We start from the raw sequence: 20,939 nt of genomic DNA, 5'->3' as shown, positions 1-20,939 counted from the left end.
TCAAGCGGTTACATATCTTTAATATGCACCATACATTTAAAGCACGGGGATAGTCCATTAAACAGCCATGGCTTCTCTCAAAGAATTCTGGGAGCTGTAGTTTGTTATGGGTGCTGAGAGCGGTTAAGTGACCTCCCCATTTGCCTCACAGAGCTATACAATTCTGCGGGTGGTTTAACAATTAATCCCTCTTCCTGGGGAAACTCTGGTAATTGTAGCTCTGTGAGCGGAACAGCTTTCTCCTCCATCCATCTGTCTAATCCTCTTTCAAAGCCACCCATGTCGGTGGCCCTCTCTGCCTCCTGTGGCAGTGAGTTCCACAGTCTTTCCTTTTTTGTCTGCTCCAAACCTCTCGACATTCGGCGTCCCTGGATGGCCGCAAGGTTCCAGTGTCGCATGAGATGCTAAAGAAGGCTGCATCCCACTTACAGCAACGATAGGCTCTCTTGGGAGCTTCTCATCGGCCGCACTTCCCAGAATAAGTTGGAGTTCTTGTTATTAAATATACCAAGAAAAAAGCACACCAAGAACTCAGGCCAATATAAGTTTCAATGGTGGGAGTGGTCCCTACTTGCAAATCAATAGTCAATAGAAACCTTAGAGTTTTTAATTTGATTCAACACATGTAACTATTATTAATATTGATTATTTTCAGTTGTTAGCCTTGAGAAACGTAGAAAATAACAGGATATATTTATCCGAAAGCCTTCAAACTTACACGACCCTTTAAAAATTAGGTAAGGAACCAAATGTTATATAACACAGTGGTACCTCAGGTTACATACGCTTCAGGTTACATACGCTTCAAGTTACACACTCCGCTAATCCAGAAGTAGTGCTTCAGATTAAGAACTTTGCTTCAGGGTAAGAACAGAAATCGTGCTCCGGCGGCGCGGCAGCAGCAGGAGGCCCCATTAGCTAAAGTGGTGTTTCAGGTTAAGTACGGACCTCCGGAACGAATTAAGTACTAAACCCGAGGTACCACTGTACTGTTTTATAAATTATAATTTATGAGAATTTAAACGTATTTTCATGTAATATTTGATACTTCCAGCTGATGAAGGTGAATACATCAAAACAGGCCCCCGTCCTGGTTTCTAATCCATAACTGACATCTGCTCAATGATTGAAACTAAGACCTCCACAACAAATCTGGACTAACATGAACTTATCTCTACTCATAAACTCTTATCTCTAATCCTGTAATGAATTATTGTGTTATACATATTTTTATGAGTTTGAGTTTCTAATCTCTGTTAGAGTTTGTAATCTCTATTTGAGTTTGTAACCCTTGTCAGAATACATACTCTTGAATGGATTAGTTTTTGTTACTATTGACTATTGATTTGTGAGGGCAGAATCCGAGACCAGGGAGAAGAGCTGGTGGAAGAAGATTGGAAGAAATTTAAGGACTATCTACAGAAATATTGCAAAATTAATGAATGTTAGAATGATGTTGGATTGAGGTTAAGGAGTTTTTAGCAATAATGTTATGAAAGAATATGCAAAAATGGAATGTTAATAGGTGGAAAGTTAAAGCTAAAATATATTAAGATCAAGATTAAGATAAAGGTAAAGAGGGAAAGGATTTGCTGAATAAATAAATTGAATTGGAATACAAAGAGGGGAGGTGTGGGGAGGTCCGAGAAACAAGCAAATGCAAGATATGTTATGAAAGATTGAACTGTTTTTAATTGTTTTTTACTTTTTGTATTTTTCTTTTTTTTCTTTTTTCTTTTTGTGAAAATCTTAATAAAATATTATTATTATTTTAAAAAAAGACTATTGATTTGTGAGTAGGGACCACTCCCACCATTGAAACTTACAATGGCCTGAGTTCTTGGTGTGCATTTTTCTTGGCAGAACGTCTTGGGTACGACATCGCACTGCTCTGCTCCAAAAAGCACAAGCAGCACAGAAAAACACCAGGACCCTCTCCAGCAGCTTTCAGCTTGGCCCAAACCAGGATGAGAGCCAGGTAAGGTGAAAATTATGGGATAAAAATTCTTCCCCATCGGATGGGGAGGAATAGGGCTGGCATATGCCTGGAATTTCCTGGACAACTGGAATTCATCCTTGGAAATGGATTTTGGGTGGAATTTATCGATATTCGGATAAAACGTCCGGGGAAACCCAGGTGTAAGGAGAAGAGGGATCGCTCCCGGTTTTTGGAGGGGAACTGGGGACAGTGGCGTAGCGTGGGGGGGTGCAGGGGGGGGCCGGCCGCACCGGGCGCAACATCTGGGGGGGGCGCTCGCACTCACAGCTCTGCCCCTACCTGGCTCACTCACTCACTCTCTCTCACTGCAGTGCTGGCTGTGCGAATCCGATCCGAGCCACCGGGTCGCCGCCCACTGTGGAGGGGAGGGTGCCAGGCGTGCGGTGTGGTGCGGAGAGAGAGCGAGGGACTATCTGGGGGAGGGACAGTGCAACGGGGGGCGCAAATTACTTGCCTTGCCCCGGGTTAGGGGGCGCAAATTACTTGCCTTACCCCGGGTGCTGACAACCCACGCTACGCCACTGACTGGGGGAGGGCCTGAACCGAGACCTTCCCATTAACTCCCACAGCTGTTCCCATCCCCCTTCCACCCTGCCCAAACAGACCACCCTCCTCCCTCTCCAAAAACACACACACACCACCACCAGGAATGGCACCATGTTGCCAGTTACCTGAGCATCTTTAGGAATGGGGTCGGCAGGCAATGGGCGCGTTGGGGGCGCTGGCCTGTCCTGGACCGAGGCCTGGGCAGAAAGAGGAGGCACAGCAACAGGCAAGACATGCTCGGGTGAAGAAGAAGAAGAAAAAGATTGGGGGGGGGTGTTGTATGTTGGGGGAGCAGCTCTGGAAGAAGCATGGGAGGGCCTTGCTGTTTACTAAGGGAAGGCAGATCTGGATTAAGGGGGTCCCAGGTCCAATCCCCAGAATCTCCAAGCAGGGCTGGATAAAGAGCCTGCAGAACCACCGCTGGGTGGAAACAAGGGCCTTACTCAGCAGCAGGCAGCTTCCTATGTCTGTATTTGTTCAGAACCATGAGGACCGGAACCTTAAATGTTTTCAGAAACTCAGAAACAGAGAATGCAGAGGCATCTCAAGGTAGGACTAGAAAAGGCTCTCTTGTCTGAAAACCTAGAGGGGCCCCACCAGTCAGCTTAGACCAGGGATGAGGGAACCCGTGGTTGGATTTTGCTGGATTCTAGTCCTCATGGTACTTTTCTGGTTTAAATTATTCTTTTTATTACAGATTTTCTTGTGCTACAAAACAAACAGACATGGAAAAGTACATATAGTACCTCCACTTTCTAATTATTCTAATTATTATTATTGTTAGAATTTATATACTGCCCTATACCCAAAGGTCTTAGGGCGGTTCACAGAATTCATAGGGACTTTCCCCACGGTCTGTTGACATTCAGTAAGACACTGTTGTCAGACATTGTGCAGATGGGGGAAAAGAGAGGGGAGAGAGAGAAATAGGGAGAATAATGACCTTTCCTTCTATTGCAGTGTTTGGGCAGGGAATCTGTGCCAGCGTCACACGGGTAGGTCTATCTATCTATCTACTTATTTTCATTGGCACTGCGAGATATTGGAGGGCCCAGAGCTTGGTTCGTTGCGTTCAGCTGGTTGCAGTGTCGTTTGTTGGTGAAGGGAGCTGCGTTGATGGGTCAAATCAGTCATATTGATTCGTATGCCTGGGGGGCAGGGATAGGTCACTGTCTTGTGCTGTGCATGTAATAAACGGGAGTCCCACTGGGGAGGGGGGAGGCATCCTCCTTTGCTTGTCCTCCCCATGCTAAAGGTAAAGGTACCCCTGCCCATACGGGCCAGTCTTGCCAGACTCTAGGGTTGTGCGCTCATCTCACTCTATAGGCCGGGAGCCAGCGCTGTCCGCAGACACTTCCAGGTCACGTGGCCAGCGTGACAAGCTGCATCTGGCAAGCCAGCGCAGCACACGGAACGCCGTTTACCTTCCCACTGGTAAGCGGTCCCTATTTATCTACTTGCACTCGGGGGTGCTTTCGAACTGGTAGGTTGGCAGGCACTGGGACCGAACAACGGGAGCGCACCCCGCCGCGGGGATTCAAACCGCCGACCTTTCGATCGGCAAGTCCTAGGCACTGAGGCTTTAACCCACAGCGCCACCCGCGTCCCTCTCCCCATGCTAGGTTAAGTTTATTGACTGACTTTTTTAGTAGGGTGGTTAGTCCTCATGGTTCTGCATAAAGCTCCGATTGAAAGAGGAAGCCAGGAAGTGGTTGTTTTTTTAAATACCAACGTTAGTCCATTGTGTCTATCTAGCTCAGCACTGTCCGCACAGACTGGCAGCCTCTCTCCTGGGTTTCAGGCAACACTTAGCTGGAAATGCCATCAGGGATTGAATCTGAGACACCTGCGCACAAAACACTGAGGCCCTGCCATTGACCGACGACTTTTCCTCCCGTCGCAGAAGACCATGCAATGGGGTCAAGGGACAAGCTGCCCTGCCCGCTCCTTCCTCCCGCTCCGTTACCTGTTGACCCTTTGGGATCGGGTCAGGCGGAAGAGGCTTGGATGGTGGGTCAGGTCGAGAGGCATCGAGGGCAGCAGGCTGCAGAGAGACGGAAGGCAGCGCCACAAGGAAACCAAAGAGCAGATTGGAAGAGATAGAGATAGAGAGAAAGAAAGAGAGAGAGAGAGAGAAAGAGAGAGAGAGAGAGAGAGAGAGAGAGAAGAGAGAGAGGGTGTTATCGTTCCGGCCTGTGGCATGCATGGCTAGGGGTACATGAGAGGCACACACATTCATGCAAATGCAACCATGCAAGGAGGAGAGAGAGAGACAGACAGACAGAGAGAGAAACAGGCACTCCAAAATTTCTCGTCCATTTAGGAATTAAATTCCGAGTCTTAGATCAGTCCCAGAACATATTGCAGAGCTCTGCTGTGAACACCTTGCGTGAGTAAGAAGAAAGGGGTGTCCCAGAGCACGTACAGAGTGCCTCAAGCTCCACTGGGTTAAACTGCCACCAGCCATCCTGAGCCTGGTTTGGGAGGCTTAGGAAGGAGAAACTAAAGGGCGTTCCAAAATTAAGGAAGGGGGGTCTTCTCCTAGTCGCATTTTAAGAATCCCACTGAGCCTCAGGAATTAAAAAAATAAGCATTTAGAGGTCATATCCAGCCATGTTCTACTTAGAACGAACCCACCCAAATTAATGAACCTAAGTGCATCTATTCTGGCTTAGAACCAGGTTTCTACAAATATGGCACAGGATTTTGGTGAATTATACAGCATTTAAGCCTAGTAACAGCAGGGCTGGGCAAGATGCGGCTCTCCGGATGTGGATGGACTACGACTCCCATCATCACTGGACACCGGCACTGATGGGAATCAGAGTCCCACCTTTGCAGTAAGCCTAAGGAGGTAGAACAAGCTGTCATAACACCCTCCAGCCACTTGAGGGTGCTGTGGGACTTTCTCCTTAGCAAGTCCTATCTACACTTCTACCTGCTCTTTTACAATACCATATAGTCTCACAGGGCAACACCTCCCCCTTTTTCTGGGGAAATTGTTCCATTCCGAAGGTTTGCCTTTTATTCAGGGCCGTGTTTACAGGGAGACAGGGGCCTGTAGGCGATTCAGCTCCCTTATGGATGCACCCGGCCCCCTCTTCCGACTTAAAAATTAAACAAAGGGGTTGCGCAGCAGCAAAAATGTTGTAGCGCATCCCCAGCTCCTAAGAAAGAGCGCTCCTGTTCAGGGCTCCCAGCCAGCCAGCCACACCTCTGCTTCTGGGACACTCCATTCCATGCCCTCTACCAGCATTCTCCATTGCAAAGCCCCCCCCCAACCCCAACCCCTGTTTTTTAACCCACTACTCAAACTGAGATGGCACTTCATGATTAAAATTAGTCTTCAGTATGCAGCTGAGTTTATATTAAAATATTACATTTAGCATCAAATGCTTCCAGGCTAGCAGGGTGAAAGGGAACTTCTCTCTTTTGGTGCAAAGGTGCTTTTCTTTTCCCACTAATCCCCCCCCCCCAAAAAAAACTCCAAACCCACAAAAAACCAAGGATAACACTATCAGGATGTAGCAGGATTGAAGGACCTGTAAGCCCCGCCTCCCAGCAGTAACTGACCACTCCCACAGCCAGCCATAGCAACAGTTTCTAAGCCCCGCCACCTGTCAGCAACTATTCAGCCAATCACCCGTGACAACAGCCCCATCACCATCCATGACCCATAGCAGCAGCCTAGGAGACAGGCCCCAAGCCTATAATTACCATGGCAACCAACACACAAACGGACCGATTATAATCAGTGAAAACTTCAGAGCAACCTGTAACTGATCTAGACAGATATAGATATCTATCTGTATAGATGTAAACATGCACACACATGGTACACAAATTTACTAAACGTTTTATCTGCAACCTTGGCATTAAAAGTTTGCAATGTCTGTAAGGCTGAAAAGTACAACTTAACAAGTTATCACCAGGAAACAAAATTTGACAACTGGGTGTGTGGAGATGGTGCGTAAAAGAAGTTTATGAGATTCTGGTTTTCTTCAGACTCTGCACAACTGCTCGCTCCCCAGTTTGGATCCATTGTATTTAATAAGTTGATTTTTAAAAACAAAATGTAATAAATATAATAAAGAAGAACTGGGAGAGGTAATTTTTGTTAATGCTAAAATAAAATGATTGCTCTTGGGGGGGGGAGAGTGCTTCACTTCAGTAATTTTAAAACCTACCTCCTGTATATATATATTTGGGGGGGGGGATTGTTGCTAAAAACACACACTAAAATTTCCCCTTTTCTTTCCAAGTTCCTTTTGCGGCACTAAAACAGCTTCCTCTCATCCAACAAAAATGCAATTATCATATACCGTATTTTTCGCTCTATAAGACGCACCAGACCACAAGACGCACCTAGTTTTTGGAGGAGGAAAACAAGAAAAAAAAAATTCTGAATCTCAGAAGCCAGAACAGCAAGAGGGATCGCTGCGCAGTGAAAGCAGCAGTCCCTCTTGCTGTTCTGGCTTCTGGGATAGCTGCGCAGCCTGCATTCGCTCCATAAGACGCACACACATTTCCCCTTACTTTTTAGGAGGGAAAAAGTGAGTCTTATAGAGCAAAGAATATGGTAACTACATCATACACACGTAGCCGAGAGCCCGCATGGTGTGGTGGTTTTAAGCTGTGTGTTGGACTAGGACCTGAGTTCAAATCCCCACTCAGCCATGAAGCTGACTGGGTGACCCTGGGCCAGCCACTGCCTCTCAGCCTAGCCTACCTCACAGGGTTATGGTGGGGATTAAATGATGAAGGGTGAGAATCATGTACTCCACACCCTGGGCTCCTTGAAGAAAAAGGTGGAGGTATAATAATAATAATAATAATAATAATAGTAATTTATTTGTACCCCGCCCATCTGGCTGGGTTTCCCCAGCCACTCTGGGCGGCTTCCAACAAAGATGAAAAATACACTAAAATGTCACATATTAAAAACTTCCCTGAACAGGGCTGCCTTCAGATGTCTTCTGAATGACAGGTAGTTGTTTATCGCTTTGACATCTGATGGGAGGGCGTTCCACAGGGCGGGCACCACCACTGAGAAGGCCCTCTGCCTGGTTCCCTGTAACTTGGCCTCTCGCAGTGAGGGAACCGCCAGAAGGCCCTCGGAGCTGGACCTCAGTGTCCGGGCAGAACGATGGGGGTGGAGACGCTCCTTCAGGTATACTGGACCGAGGCCGTTTAGGGCTTTAAAGGTCAGCACCAACACTTTGAATTGTGCTTGGAAACGTACTGGGAGCCAGTGTAGGTCTTTCAAGACCGGTGTTATATGGTCTCGGCGGCCGCTCCCAGTCACCAGACTAGCTGCCGCATTCTGGATTAGTTGCAGTTTCCGGGTCACCTTCAAACGTAGCCCCACGTAGAGCGCATTGCAGTAGTCCAAGCGGGAGATAACCAGAGCATGCACCAAATAAATTAAATATCCTACCCTAGCCCTGAAGATGGAAGTTTAGGCCTTACATCCAAAATAACAACCAAAGAACATATGTTACTACCCATTAGTATGGAAGGTGATACGCAGTCTGCGTTAACCACAAGGTTTTATATTGTTAGGGGAGCCCTCTATTCATTTTTAGCCATGTGCATAAAAAGGAGGTGTATCGATTCGTGGCAAAAAGGTCTTTGTGCTTCAAACCTTGGGCCAAGTTTAGTTAGTCAATTCCACCCCCCGCCCAAAAAAACCCCCCAAGTGCTTATTTGCCAGACTTTATTGTACCACTTTGTCAAAGCAGCACCCTTCCAAATTCTCCTGGAATCTCATTATTACGAGTACATACCCTCCAACATTTATCCGATGAAAATAGGGACATCCCATTCCATAATGATATAATTTTACTGTTTATATTCTGCCCACCTGACTGGGTTGCCCCAGCCACTCTGGCCAGCTTCCAACATATATAAAAACATAACACAACATTAAACATTTTTTTTTTAAAAAAAAACCTTCCCTATACAGGACTGCCTTCAGATGGCTTGGAGCATGGGTAGGCAAACTAAGGCCCGGGGGCCAGATCCAGCCAAATTGCCTTTTAAGTCCGGCCCATGGATGGTCCAGGAATCAGTGTGTTTTCACAAGAGTAGAACGTGACCTTTTATTTAAAATGCATCTCTGGGTTATTTGTGGGGCCTGCCTGGTGTTTTTACATGAGTAGAATGCGTGCTTTTATTTAAAATGCATCTCTGGGTTATTTGTGGGGCACAGGAATTCATTCTTCTTTTTTTCAAAATACAGTGGTACCTCGGGTTACATACGCTTCAGGTTACATACGCTTCAGGTTACAGACTCCGCTAACCCAGAAATAGTACCTCAGGTTAAGAACTTTGCTTCAGGATGAGAACAGAAATCGTGTTCCAGCGGCGTGGCAGCAGCAGAAGGCCCCGTTAGTTAAAGTGGTGCTTCAGGTTAAGAACAGTTTCAGGTTAAGAATGGACCTCCGGAACGAATTAAGTACTTAAGCCGAGGTACCACTGTATAGTCCGGCCCCCCACAAGGTCTGAGGGACAGTGGACCGGCCCCCTGTTGAAAAGGTTTGCTGACCCCTGGCTTGGAGGGTCGGCTAACTCCATACCCTCCAACATTTCTCCGATGAAAATAGGGACGTCCTAAGGAAAAGTGGGACATTCCCGGATCAGAAACCAGGACGGCTTCTCCAAATCAGGAACATCCCTGGAAAATAGGGACCCTTGGAGGGGCTGTGAGTAAGGGGTCTGAACCGTAAGATGATATTGTAATAATCTAACGAATCTGTAAATGAAAGAAATGCAGCGATCACAGGTGGCCCAGCCAGGCGCCATCCACATACGAAGGTGGAAACCCATCACTTACCTTGGAAGTCGGCATGAGCTGGAGCTCAGTGTTCTGCCTGAACTGTGGGGGCCGGGGGCGCCCTGGTGGGGCTTGGCTGTAAGTCCGAGGCTCCGGGTGCGTGATCCTGATGGGGGAGAACAGGAAGGCTGAGGCCACGGTCTTAGGGGGCATATTACAGGCCAACGCACACATATACACAACACAGAGACCAGGAAACGACTGGCAGAATCCAAGACCAGGGAGAAGAGTCGGTGGAAGAAGATTGGAAGAAATTTAAAGACTACTGTATTTACAGAAATACTGCAAAATTAATGAATGTTAGAATGATGTTGGATTGAAGTTAAGTGGTTTTTAGCAGCAATGTTATAAAGGAATATGTAAAAATGGATTGTTAACAGGTGATAATCTAAAGCTATAATATATTAAGATAAAAGATTAAGATAAAATCAAAGAGGGAAAGGATTTGCTGAATTAACTAATTGAACTGGAATACAAGGATGGGAGGTGTGAGGAGGTCAGGGAAACAAGCAAATGAAAGATAAGACATGGAAAGACTGATCTGTTTTCAACTGTTTTTACTTTGTATTTTCTTTTTCTTTTTATTCTTTTTCTTATTTTTGTAATATATTGAAATTTTAATAAAGATCTTTCCAAAAAAAACACAAGAAAACACAGAGACCAACACACTTTTGCCTCTGGCTCCGCCCAGCGCTGGAATGCGGCCCCCAATAGATCATCCAGAAGGGTATGCGGCCCTCGGGATGAAAAAGGTTCTAGAGTCCACAAGCAGCCCTCAGGGACTTGGATTTTGCCCCAAAGGAGAGAAGAGCGTGCGCAAGAGAAATACGTATTTTTCGCCCCATAGGGCGCACCAGCCCATAGGGCGCACCTAGATTTTTTTTTGGGGGGGGGAATAAAGAAAAAACAATTTATTTCCTCCCCAGGCACGGCGGAAGCTTAAGCTTCCCCTGACCCCAGCCCCCAGAACAGGCTGCTATCCGCAAGCCTAGGGAGCCCGGCGGGAAGTCACGCTGGGTTCCCACGGCTTGCGGAGAGGTACCCGAAGCCCGGAACGCGCTTCTCAGTGCGCCCCGGCCTTCGGGATGCAGGCAGCTCTCCGGAAGCCTTGGGAGACCATCGGGAACTCCCGTGGGCTCCCAAGGTTTGCGGATAGCTTCCTGAAGCCTGGAGAGCAAGAGGGGTCAGTGCGCACCGACCCCTCTCGCTCTCCAGGCTTCAGCGAAAGCCTGCATTCGGCCCATAGGACGCACACACATTTCCCCTTCATTTTTGGAGGGGGGAAAGTGCGTCCTATAGGGCGAAAAATACGGTATATTTGTATAGAAGCACCAAACCCAGGCAAAGCACCAAACCAGCACCAGATAGGAAGGGGGGGGGGGGAGCCTCCACCATTTCATTCACACCCAAAAAATGACACCAAAGCTCAGCTGTTGCAGGATCAGCCGTATTACCCTCTTTGTTCAGCTGGGCGGATGAATCGCACCCGGGACTCTGTCTCAGTGCTGCAGGGTGAGGGGAGCAGAGTTAGGGTTCCACAGCAGTGTGTGACATTGGGGAGAGGGGAGGACAGAGGTCCCTTTGTGGGGCACGGAATGGGCGCGTGGGGAGAGAAATAGCCAGGTGTCCACACAGTGTGAGGAGTCAGATGGAGGTTAGGGCAGGAATTATCATTACTGGATGGCATCCAATTGTGCTCTGCTTAGAGTAAGCCCATTGAAATTAATGGACCTAAGTTAGTCATGTTGGTTAAGGAGCCTGCGGTTGTGTAGTGGTTAGAGTATTGGACGAAGACCTGCGAGATCAGGGTTCAAATCTTCCGCCCAGTCGTGAAGCTCACTGGGTGACCTCGGGCCAGACACTGTCTCTCAGTTTAAGCTACCTCGCAGGGTTGTTGCAAGGATAAAATGGGGGGAAGGAGGAATTGTGTACAGTGGTGCCTCGCAAGACGAAAAGAATCCATTCCGTGAGTCTCTTCGTCTAGCGGTTTTTTCGTCTTGCGAAGCAAGCCCATTAGCGGATTAGCGGATTAGCGCTATTAGCGGTTTAGCAGCTATTAGCGGCTATTAAAGGCTTAAGGGATTAGCGGATTAGCTGCTAAAAGGCTATTAGCAGCTTAGTGCCTTAGTGCCTTGCGAAGCAAGCCCATAGCAAATTCGTCCTGCGAAGCACCTCCAAAACGGAAAACCCTTTCGTCTAGCGGGTTTTCCGTCTTGCGAGGCATTCATCTTGCGGGGCACCACTGTATTCCACCATGAGCCGCTTGGAGGAAAGCTGGGATAAAAAAATAATAAACAAATAATTTCAGCGGGTCTACTCCAACTAGGGCTAAAACGGGATACAACCCATCTCCACAAACAGTTACAGTGGTACCTCGGGTTACATAGGCTTCAGGTTACATACGTTTCAGGTTACAGACTCCGTTAACCCACAAATAGTACCTTGGGTTAAGAACTTTGCTTCAGGATGAGAACAGAAATTGTGGTCTGGCGGCAGCAGCAGGAGGCCCCATTAGCTAAAGTGGTGCTTCAGGTGAAGAACAGTTTCAGGTTAAGAACGGACCTCCGGAACGAATTAAGTACTTAACCCGAGGTACCACTGCATTTGACTTCTCCATTGCTTGCTGCAGGCAAGTCTCCAAGCAACATTAAAAAAAACCAAATCATAAAAATCATACATTCCGATAGAGCCATTGCAGATGGCTCATAAAGGAACCCACTAAAAACATTTCTGCAGCAAGATTATACTCCCACCATGGAGGACACCGGCCAACAGATCACACTCCACTAAGAGACCTGGAAGGAGAGGGGCGTTTCAGCCTGATGCCAATAAAAGAGGAACGGTGGCAGCAGGCAGGCTGGAAAGAGGACTCCACAGACAACTGAAAAGGCCCTGTTCCTTGACCACCACCCTCCAAAACTCCTTCAGAGTGAGGAGACCTGAAAAAACGACTCAGATGAACACCAAGGTGGAAGAGGGGGCGGAATCCAGATAGGGTCATATCAGGAGAGGTGCGATGAAAGGTCTTGTGGTCCTGAAGTTAAAACCAGCATCGAAAAGGAGATCCTGGCATGACGGCTTTGATCCGCCTGGGTGGCACATTTTGGCCTTTAATGGGACAGAGGGAGGGAGGGAGGAAGGTTCACACCTTTGCTAGGGCAGCCATTTGGAGGGGATGTTGGAGGGAAAGTGGGGGAGCCATTTCGCGGGGACACCGGTGGAAAGCGGGGCAGGGAACAAAGGCGCGGGGCAAGGAGGGTGTGCCGTCCGTTACCTGTACTGGCAGCTGGTGCCCTTGCCGATCTGCCAGAGGCGCTTGTGGACCCGCTTGGTGCAGCAGATGCCGAGGCAGAGGACCAAGACCAGCAAGAGGGCCGTCAGCACTAAGGCGGTCGAGGTGGCGCTGCCCCCTGGGAACGAGAGGGTGGGGGGAGGAAGAGGAGACAGTGTGTTATTCAGTGCCAGGCGGGCGCACGTCCACAATGCCGCATGCCAGGCTGTATATTCCCCCGCTGCGTCCCCACTAACAAAAGAGACCTTGTTCCCAACTCAGTCACCAGCTCTGAATGCCCCACGCTGTAATATACAATACAGAGCTGTCCACCCACCTAGCAGAAGGAGAGCGGCTGGGGGTTTAATCCTCCCTTCCCAATAGGCTTGAAGCAACTCTCCTGCAGCGTTTGGGATTTCTTTAAGCTGAGAGAAAAGGGAATCTATAAAATTATGCGTGGGTGGAGACAGTTGTTCTCCCTCGCTCAACATACGAGAGCTGGCAGGTGCCGAATGCTGGAAGATTCGGGACAGATCAGCAGAAAGTCTTTCTTCCCGCAGTTAAACTATGGAACTCTCTGCCACATGAGGTGGGGATGGCCACTAACTTGGATGGCTTTGAAAGATGAATTTGTGGAGGGCAAAGCTGTTGGTGGCTATGCGTGGCTGCTAGCCGCAACGGCTTTTGCTCCGTTTCTGCTGTCCCTCTGAATACTGAGAGTTCCTGGGAGTCACAAATGGAGGGAGCTGCTCTCGCACTCGGGTCCTGCTCGCGGGCTTCCCACAGGCATTTGGTCGGCCACTGTGAGGGCAAGATCCTGGATCAGATGCCCCTCTTTTGGCCTGATCCACTTGCATGGCTGTTCTTAAATTCCTAAGAGCAACAGTGGGCTTTTTCCTTTACGCCCTGCCTGTGGTCTTCCAGCAGGCATCCAATTGGCCACTGTGAGAACAGGATACTGGACTATATAGGCCCCTGGCCTCATCCACTCTTCCTAGGAGCTTATGGCTGTTCTCTTTCCCTAGAATCTGGCATGGATACTGATCTCCTCTTGCAGTGATGCACAGCCTTTCTCAACTTGTGGATGCAAACCCCATTCTGGAGGAACCCCCTAGTGCAGCGGTTCTCAGCCTGTGGGTCCCCAGATGTTGTTAACTACAACTCCCACCACCCCTAGCTAGCAAGGCCAGAGCTCAGGGATGATAGGAGTTGTAGTCCAACAACATCTGGGGACCCACAGGTTGAGAACCGCTGCACTAGGGGGTTCCTCCAGACTGGGGTTTGCATCCAGTGCTAGTCCCGAGAGTAAACCCATTGAAGTCAAGTGATGTGACCAATTTACACAGAGTTATTTAAAGGGGTCTACTCTCTGTAGGACTTTGCTCGGGACAACCTTGGGCTGCTGTGCTTTGAAGCTGTGTTCTGCAACGTTAAGAACGTGAGACGAGCCTGCTTGGGGTTCTTCTCATCAACAAAAAAAGCACGCATTCTTGGTGAATTTTTGACCGCCCCCCACGCCATCCTGCTTTTACAAGCAGTTCTGCAATGCTTCCCCAATGTTATCAATATTATTGCCACCTGGAGGGGGGAGTCTCGTGCTATTATAGCGTAACAAACAGTGGCGTAGCGTGGGTTGTCAGCACCCGGGGCAAGGCAAGTAATTTGCGCCCCCTAACCCGGGGCAAGGCAAGTAATTTGTGCCCCCCCGGCTGCACTGTCCCTCCCCCAGATAGTCCCTCGCTCTCTCTCCGCACCGCACCGCACGCCTGGCACCCTCCCCTCCACAGTGGGCGGAGACCCGGCGGCTCGGATCGGATTCGCACAGCCAGCACTGCAGTGAGAGTGAGTGAGCCAGGTAGGGGCAGAGAGATGCGAGTGCGAGTGCGCGCCCCCCAGATGTTGCGCCCGGTGCGGCCGGGCCCCCCCGCACCCCCCACGCTACGCCACTGGTAACAAAAATGAGACAGAAAAGAGACGCAAAGGCTATCAAGAGCAGGATCGCATACAAAACCGCCCTGATGCCATCAGGAGCACAAAGTGTCAGGAATGCAAGATAAAAAGGATGTCTGGAAGGGATGCTAGGGAGATATAACGACTATGTGGCTTGTTTGTATATGCATGAGTGTCCTTCAAGGCTGTGTGACCTTTCAGGGGGACCGGCTTTCTGGGTCTAAGAATTATGTGCACCTTCAAGTTTTTTAATTTGGAAGAGGAAAGGAAAAAAGCCAGCCTCGGGCTAGAGCACTTTTGGGAAATCACTGTTGTAAAAGAAAGCAGAAGAGCAATTGTCTGCCTCCTTTTATGGTATTTTCCATTGCTGTTACTGATGTTTTATTTTTTAAATTGTCTTGCCTCGCAATCTTTACAGCTTCCAGAAGAGGCTTTGAAAACATGTGTTTCAACACATGAATATGATGTAAATAATGATGATTAGGTAGATAATAGTGAGTAATAAAATAAAATAGAAGTAAGTACAGTGGTACCTCAGGTTACAGGCGCTTCAGGTTACAGACTCTGCTAACTCAGAAATAGTGCTTCAGGTTAAGAACTTTGCTTCAGGATGAGAACAGAAACCGTGCTCTGGTGGCGCAGTGGCAGCAGGAGGCCCCATTAGTTAAAGTGGTGCTTCAGGTTAAGAACAGTTTCAGGTTAAGTACGGACTTCCGGAACAAATTAAGTATTTAACCCGAGGTACCACTGTAATAGAAATAAGACTCCTGGCTAACCATGCCTTTCTTGAGCCAACCGAGTTGTTAACAGGCCCAGAACGGGTATCAGATAGGAACATAAAAACAGAATGGCTGCTGGATCGGGTCAAAGGGTCACCTGCATCAGGATCCTGTTCTCCCAGTGGTCAATTGGATGCCCGAAAGCAAGACCCGAAAGCAGGTTATCAATGGCAGCAAAGGAAGCTAATGGCTTGAAAAATAGCTGAAGGCCTTTTCAAAGGTTTTGATGTGAGAAGTTTGTCGAGTCGCATTTTAATAATAAAATAATAATAATAATAATAATAATAATAATATTTTTTTATTTATACCCCGCCCTCTCCAGCCAAGCCTGGGCTCAGGGAGGCTAACAAGCAATAATAAAAGCAAGTTGAATGATTACAACTTAAAACAAAATTAAAATACAACATTAAAATATCGAAACATTAAAATATTAAAATGCCTCATTAAAATGCCTCATCGCAGGAGGAGAAGGAAAAGAGAAAAGAGGGGGAGGGAATCAAACTGATTCTAAGCCAAAAACCAGGTGGAACAACTCCGTCTTACAGGCCCTGCAGAAAGAAATCAGATCCTGCAGGGCCCTGGTCTCATGAGGCAGAGCGTTCCACCAGGTCGGAGCCAGAGTTGAAAAGGCCCTGGCTCTGGTTGAAGCCAATCTAACTTCCTTAGGGCCCGGGACCGCTAGGGTGTTGCTATTTATGGACCTTGAGGCTCTCCGTGGGGCAGACCAGGAGAGGTGGTCCCATAGGTATGAGGGTCCCAGGCCCTGTGATGCCACTTGAAACAGTCATGGCTTCTCCCAAAGATCCCCGGGACCCGGGGTTTGATAAGGGTGACGCGAGCTGTTAGGAGCAACCCCTATTCCCCCCAGAGAGCTACAATTAACCGTTCAGCCTCTTTGAGAATTGCAGCATTTATCCCCACCCACTGGGCCCCACGGATACTTACTTGACTCCATGGCAGCTGACCCGCTGTCTATGCTGCCCCCAGACCCACTGCTCAGGCAGTCCGGAGGGGCCCAGCCAGACTGACAATGGCAGTGTCCTTTGCTGTTACATACCTGCAAACAGGGAAGAAGGACCCACAAAAGGAGGTCACTTGGCAGAATCGGAAAAGGTCAGAGCACTTTCTTTATTTCCCCACATCGTGGCCCATGAGCATCCATCAAAGGGTTACCCTCGGAGGCCCCAATCTGCCTCTATGGGAGACAGGGCTGCTGAAACTCAGCCTCCATCCATGCAATACAGTTAAATCAGCATCATACCACATTACAGTGGTGCCTCGCAAGACGAAATTAATTCGTTCTGCGAGTTTTTTCGTTCTACGAGTTTTTTTGTCTTGCGAAGCACCAATGTGTATTGTCGGTTTCCCATAGGAATGCATTGGCGGTTTAAAAAAAAAGGCGCAAGACGTTTCGTCTTGCGAAGCAAGCCCATAGGGAAATCCGTCTTGCGAAGCACCTCAGAAAACGAAAAACTCTTTCGTCTTGCGAGTTTTTCGTCTTCCAAGGCATTCGTCTTGCGAGGTACCACTGTAATTGGGTCACGGCTTCCCCCAAAGCATCTTGAGAAACTGTAGTTTGTTAAGGGGACTGAGTGTTGTTAGGCAACACCCCCCCCATTCCTCTCACAGAGCTACAATTCCCAGAGGGGTTTAGCAATCTGTCATTGCAGGGAATTCTGGGATTTGTAGTTCTGTGAGGGGAATGGGGGGCAGATTCCTGGCTTCTAACTCCCCTCGTCCCATACAGTAGATTAGTGGCAGGTTCAGAGGTGTAGGTCCCTTCACAATAGTCACTGCCAGACCCTTTACCAAGATTGTACAATAATCTTACAATACTACTCTGGGTGGTTTCCAACAGAATAAAAACACAGCAAAACATCAAACACTAAAAACACTAAAAACGATACAGGGCTGCCTTCTGATGTTTTCTAAAAGTCATATAGTTATTTATCTACTTGGCATCTGCTGGGAGGGGGTTCCACAGGGTGGGCGCCACTGCCAAGAAGGCCCTTTGCCTGGTTCCCTGTAGCTTCACTTCTCACAGTGAGGGAACCGCCAGAAGACCCCCAGTGCTGGACTTCAATGTCCAGGCTGAACAATGAGGATGAAGATGCTCCTACAGGTATACAGTCGTACCTTGGAACGACTTCAAACGGAATCTGTTCCGGAAGCCCGTTTGACTCCCAAAACGTTCAAAACCAAAGTGCAGCTTCTGATTGGCTGCAGGAAGCCGCGGAAGCCCCGACTGACGTTTGGCTTCCAAAAATAGTTTGCAAACCAGAACAGAACAGTCACTTCTGGATTTGTGATGTTCAGGAGCCAAAACTTTCGGGAGCCAAAACGTTCGAGAACTAAGCTGTTCGAATACCAAGGTGCGACTGTACTGGGCCGAGACATTGCAACATTCAATGAAAACCTCCCTGTGTGGCCTTTCAGCCAGATCTACTATTTTCTGTGCATATTCATGGGCAAATAATTTGGAGTGCTCCGATATCTTCTTTCAGAATAACAAGTTGCGTTTTCCCTGAAAGTCCCACTGTCCACAACAGAATTTACCGTATTTTTCGCCCTATTGGACGCACCGGCCCATAGGACGCACCTAGTTTTAAGGGGGGGAAATCAGGGAAAAAAATATTATTTCCCCCCCGCAGTTCTGGGAGCAGCGGACAGGCTGCACGCAGCCTGTGCGCTACTCCAAGACCTTCTCCCTGCTTTTGTGGGAGGTGACGGAATTCCCCCACCTCCCGCAAAAGCCCACAGGAACCCTGCGCGACTCCTACGGGCTTTTCGACCAGGAGGGAAAAGGGACTGAAATGGCCAGTCAGTCCCTTCTCCCTCCTTGGGAAAAAGCCCCCAAGAGCGGCGCGCTCTTCAAAGGGTTCGTGGCTCCTGCTGGCTTTTCTACGAGGTGGGGGAATTCCCCCGCCTCCTAGAAAAGGCAGCAGAAGCCAGGGAGCCCCTTTAAAGAGTGTGCGGCTTTTGCCTCCTTTTGCGGGAGGTGGGGGAATTCCCCCATCTCCCGCAAAAGCCCACAGGAGGGAGAAGGGACGGACTCAGCCAGTCAGTCCCTTCTCCCTCCTTGGGGAAAAGCCCCCAAGAGCGGCACGCTCTTTAAAGGGTTCGCGGCTCCTGCGGGCTTTTCTACGAGGTGGGGGAATTCCCCCACCTCCTAGAAAAGGCAGCAGAAGCTGCGGAGCCCCTGTAAAGAGCGTGCGGCTTTTGCCTGCTTTTGCGGGAGGTGGGGGAAATCCCCCATCTCCCGCAAAAGCCCACAGGAGGGTTGGAGAGTAGTGGGATGGCGTCGCGCGCCTTCCCGCTGCCCCCCATCCTCTGGGGCTGGCCATGGGGGAAGCGCTGCTTTCCCCCCCGCCAGCCTCAAAGCCGGGTCGGAGAGTAGCAGGAAGGCGTCGCGCGCCTTCCCGCTGCCCCCCATCCTCTGGGGCTGGCAATGGGGGAAGCGCTGCTTTCCCCCACCGCCAGCCTCAAAGCCGGGTCGGAGAGTAGCAGGAAGGCGTCGCGCGCCTTCCTGCTGCCCCCCATCCTCTGGGGCTGGCAATGGGGGAAGCGCTGCTTCCCCCCCCCCCGCCAGCCTCCAACCCGGGTTGGAGAGTAGCGGGAAGGCGTCGCGCGCCTTCCTGCTGCCCCCCATCCTCTGGGGCTGGTGAAGGGGGAAGCGCTGCTTTCCCCCCCGCCAGCCTCCAACCCGGGTTGGAGAGTAGAGGGAAGGCATCGCGCGCCTTCCTGCTGCCCCCCTTCCTCTGGGGCTGGCAATGGGGGAAGCGCTGCTTTCCGCCCGCCAGCCTCAAAGCCGGGTTGGAGAGTAGCAGGAAGGCGTCGCGCGCCTTCCCGCTGCCCCCCATCCTCTGGGGCTGGCCATGGGGGAAGCGCTGCTTCCCCCCCCGCCAGCCTCCAACCCGGGTTGGAGAGTAGCAGGAAGGCGTCGCGCGCCTTCCCGCTGCCCCCCATCCTCTGGGGCTGGCAATGGGGGAAGCGCTGCTTTCCCCCCGCCAGCCTCCAACCCGGGTTGGAGAGTAGCAGGAAGGTGTCGCGCGCCTTCCCGCTGCCCCCCATCCTCTGGGGCTGGCGATGGAGGAGGCGCTGCTTTCCCCCACCGCCAGCCTCAAAGAGCAGACTCTCCTGGCTTCAGCGGAAGCAACGCAAAGCCTCCGGAGCGCAGGCTTCGGAGGCTTCGCGTTGCTATCGCTGAAGCCAATGAGCCTGCATTCGCCCCATAAGACGCACACACATTTCCCCTTCATTTTTGGAGGGGGAAAAGTGCGTCTTATAGGGCGAAAAATACGGTACACACCGTTCTCTCGAAACAGAAGTGCCTTGTGATTTCAGTGTGTTCCTAAATGCTTAGCTTTGGAGCATATACAGAACACACCCCCCCCTCGGTTCTGTTCCTGAGCACCTTTTCCCCAGAGTGACCCTGGGAGCCCATCCTCAGAGGCCGACTCCCCTCCCTTCACTCCCATTGGCTCCAATCAGCACAAAGGACGAGAAGACTTCTCAGCGGCTAAAAAGCTCTCCTTTCATGCTGATTGGCTGGCTCTAGGATTCTGGAGGCGGGGACTGGGCTACAGAAATCGTAATGGGTCTTCGGCAGACCCACGCAAACCCTGAAACCCTAGACCACTACATCTCTGCCCCCCAAGTCCTTCCACTTACCCCATGGCTGTTGCACTGGCATGCTGGCAGCTTGAGCGAGGAGAGCTCTCGACACCGTTGGTCAACACACACCTGCAACCAGAGAAGGAACAATTTTTTTTAAAAAAATTAGTTTTTATTAAGAATTTCAACATAACAAATTATCAAAACATATTCTCTTCATCCCCCCCATTTTTCCCTCCCCCTCCCCAAGAATAACCCTCCCCCCTCCCCCCAAGACTTCCCCTCAGCTCCTCTCTCTGATTTTTCAACACATGTTATTCTCTGCATATTGTAAAACTGTAAAGACCCTTAAATTATCTGTCCATTATGTTAACAATCAATAAATTTGTGTATGTTTATTCAAAACCTGCCAAGGAGTCCAATTCATTTTGTTGTTTTTTTATGTAGTTTGTAAAAAGTTCCCATTCTTCTTCTTTAAAGTCACAGTTGTCCTTGTCTCGCAGTTTGTATGTCAATTTCGCCAATTCTGCACAATCCATCAATTTCTCTTGCCAGTGTTCTTTTGTCGGGATTTCCTCATTCTTCCATCCTTGTGCTATTAAGACTCTTGCCGCCGTTGTCGCATACATAAATAAATTCTTTATTTTCCTCAGCAGGTTTTTCCTTTAATCCCTAACAAAAATGCTTCTGGGTTTTTTTTTAACAAATGTTAATTTAAACATTTTCTACTCATTATACATCATTTCCCAATTTTTTAAAATTTCTCTACATTCCCACCACATATGGTAAAAAATCCCTTCTTTTTCCTTTATACTTCCAGCATACGTTTGACCCAGTTTTGTACATTCTAGCAATCTGTACTGGTGTTATATACCATCTATACCTCATTTTCATATACTTTTCTTTCAAAAAGAGAACAGTCTGTAAATTTTAAATCTATTCTCC

The 20,939-nt window shown here is 49.1% G+C and overlaps 1 protein-coding gene and 1 long non-coding RNA gene across 5 annotated transcripts in view; one reads left to right on the top strand and one right to left on the bottom strand.

Annotated features, from left to right (window-relative positions):
* ADAM15 (ADAM metallopeptidase domain 15) overlaps window positions 1-20,939 on the bottom strand; it is a 49,133-nt gene that overhangs the window by 3,375 nt on the left and 24,819 nt on the right. Inside the window, exons 17-23 of one of the 4 annotated variants that reach the window (XM_083416511.1) lie at window positions 20,052-20,123; window positions 16,326-16,437; window positions 12,655-12,790; window positions 10,835-10,885; window positions 9,381-9,486; window positions 4,512-4,589; window positions 2,671-2,742 (exon numbers count right to left, since the gene is read on the bottom strand). In XM_083416511.1, coding sequence (XP_083272637.1) covers window positions 2,671-2,742; window positions 4,512-4,589; window positions 9,381-9,486; window positions 10,835-10,885; window positions 12,655-12,790; window positions 16,326-16,437; window positions 20,052-20,123 — 627 coding nt within the window. The remainder of the gene's footprint in view (window positions 1-2,670; window positions 2,743-4,511; window positions 4,590-9,380; window positions 9,487-10,834; window positions 10,886-12,654; window positions 12,791-16,325; window positions 16,438-20,051; window positions 20,124-20,939) is intronic. The other 3 variants (XM_083416512.1, XM_083416513.1, XM_083416514.1) reach the window with 3 other exon arrangements.
* LOC310666267 lies at window positions 1,365-9,857 on the top strand. Its single transcript, XR_014505828.1, has 2 exons — window positions 1,365-1,455; window positions 9,708-9,857. It is a non-coding gene; the product is annotated as an uncharacterized lncRNA (long non-coding RNA).

Source organism: Podarcis tiliguerta, assembly GCF_965153285.1.
Source record: "Podarcis tiliguerta genome assembly, chromosome: 16".
NCBI classification, from domain to species: Eukaryota; Metazoa; Chordata; class Lepidosauria; order Squamata; family Lacertidae; genus Podarcis; species Podarcis tiliguerta.
Note: the sequence above shows the minus strand (reverse complement) of the source record. Positions and strands in the feature narration are given on the sequence as shown.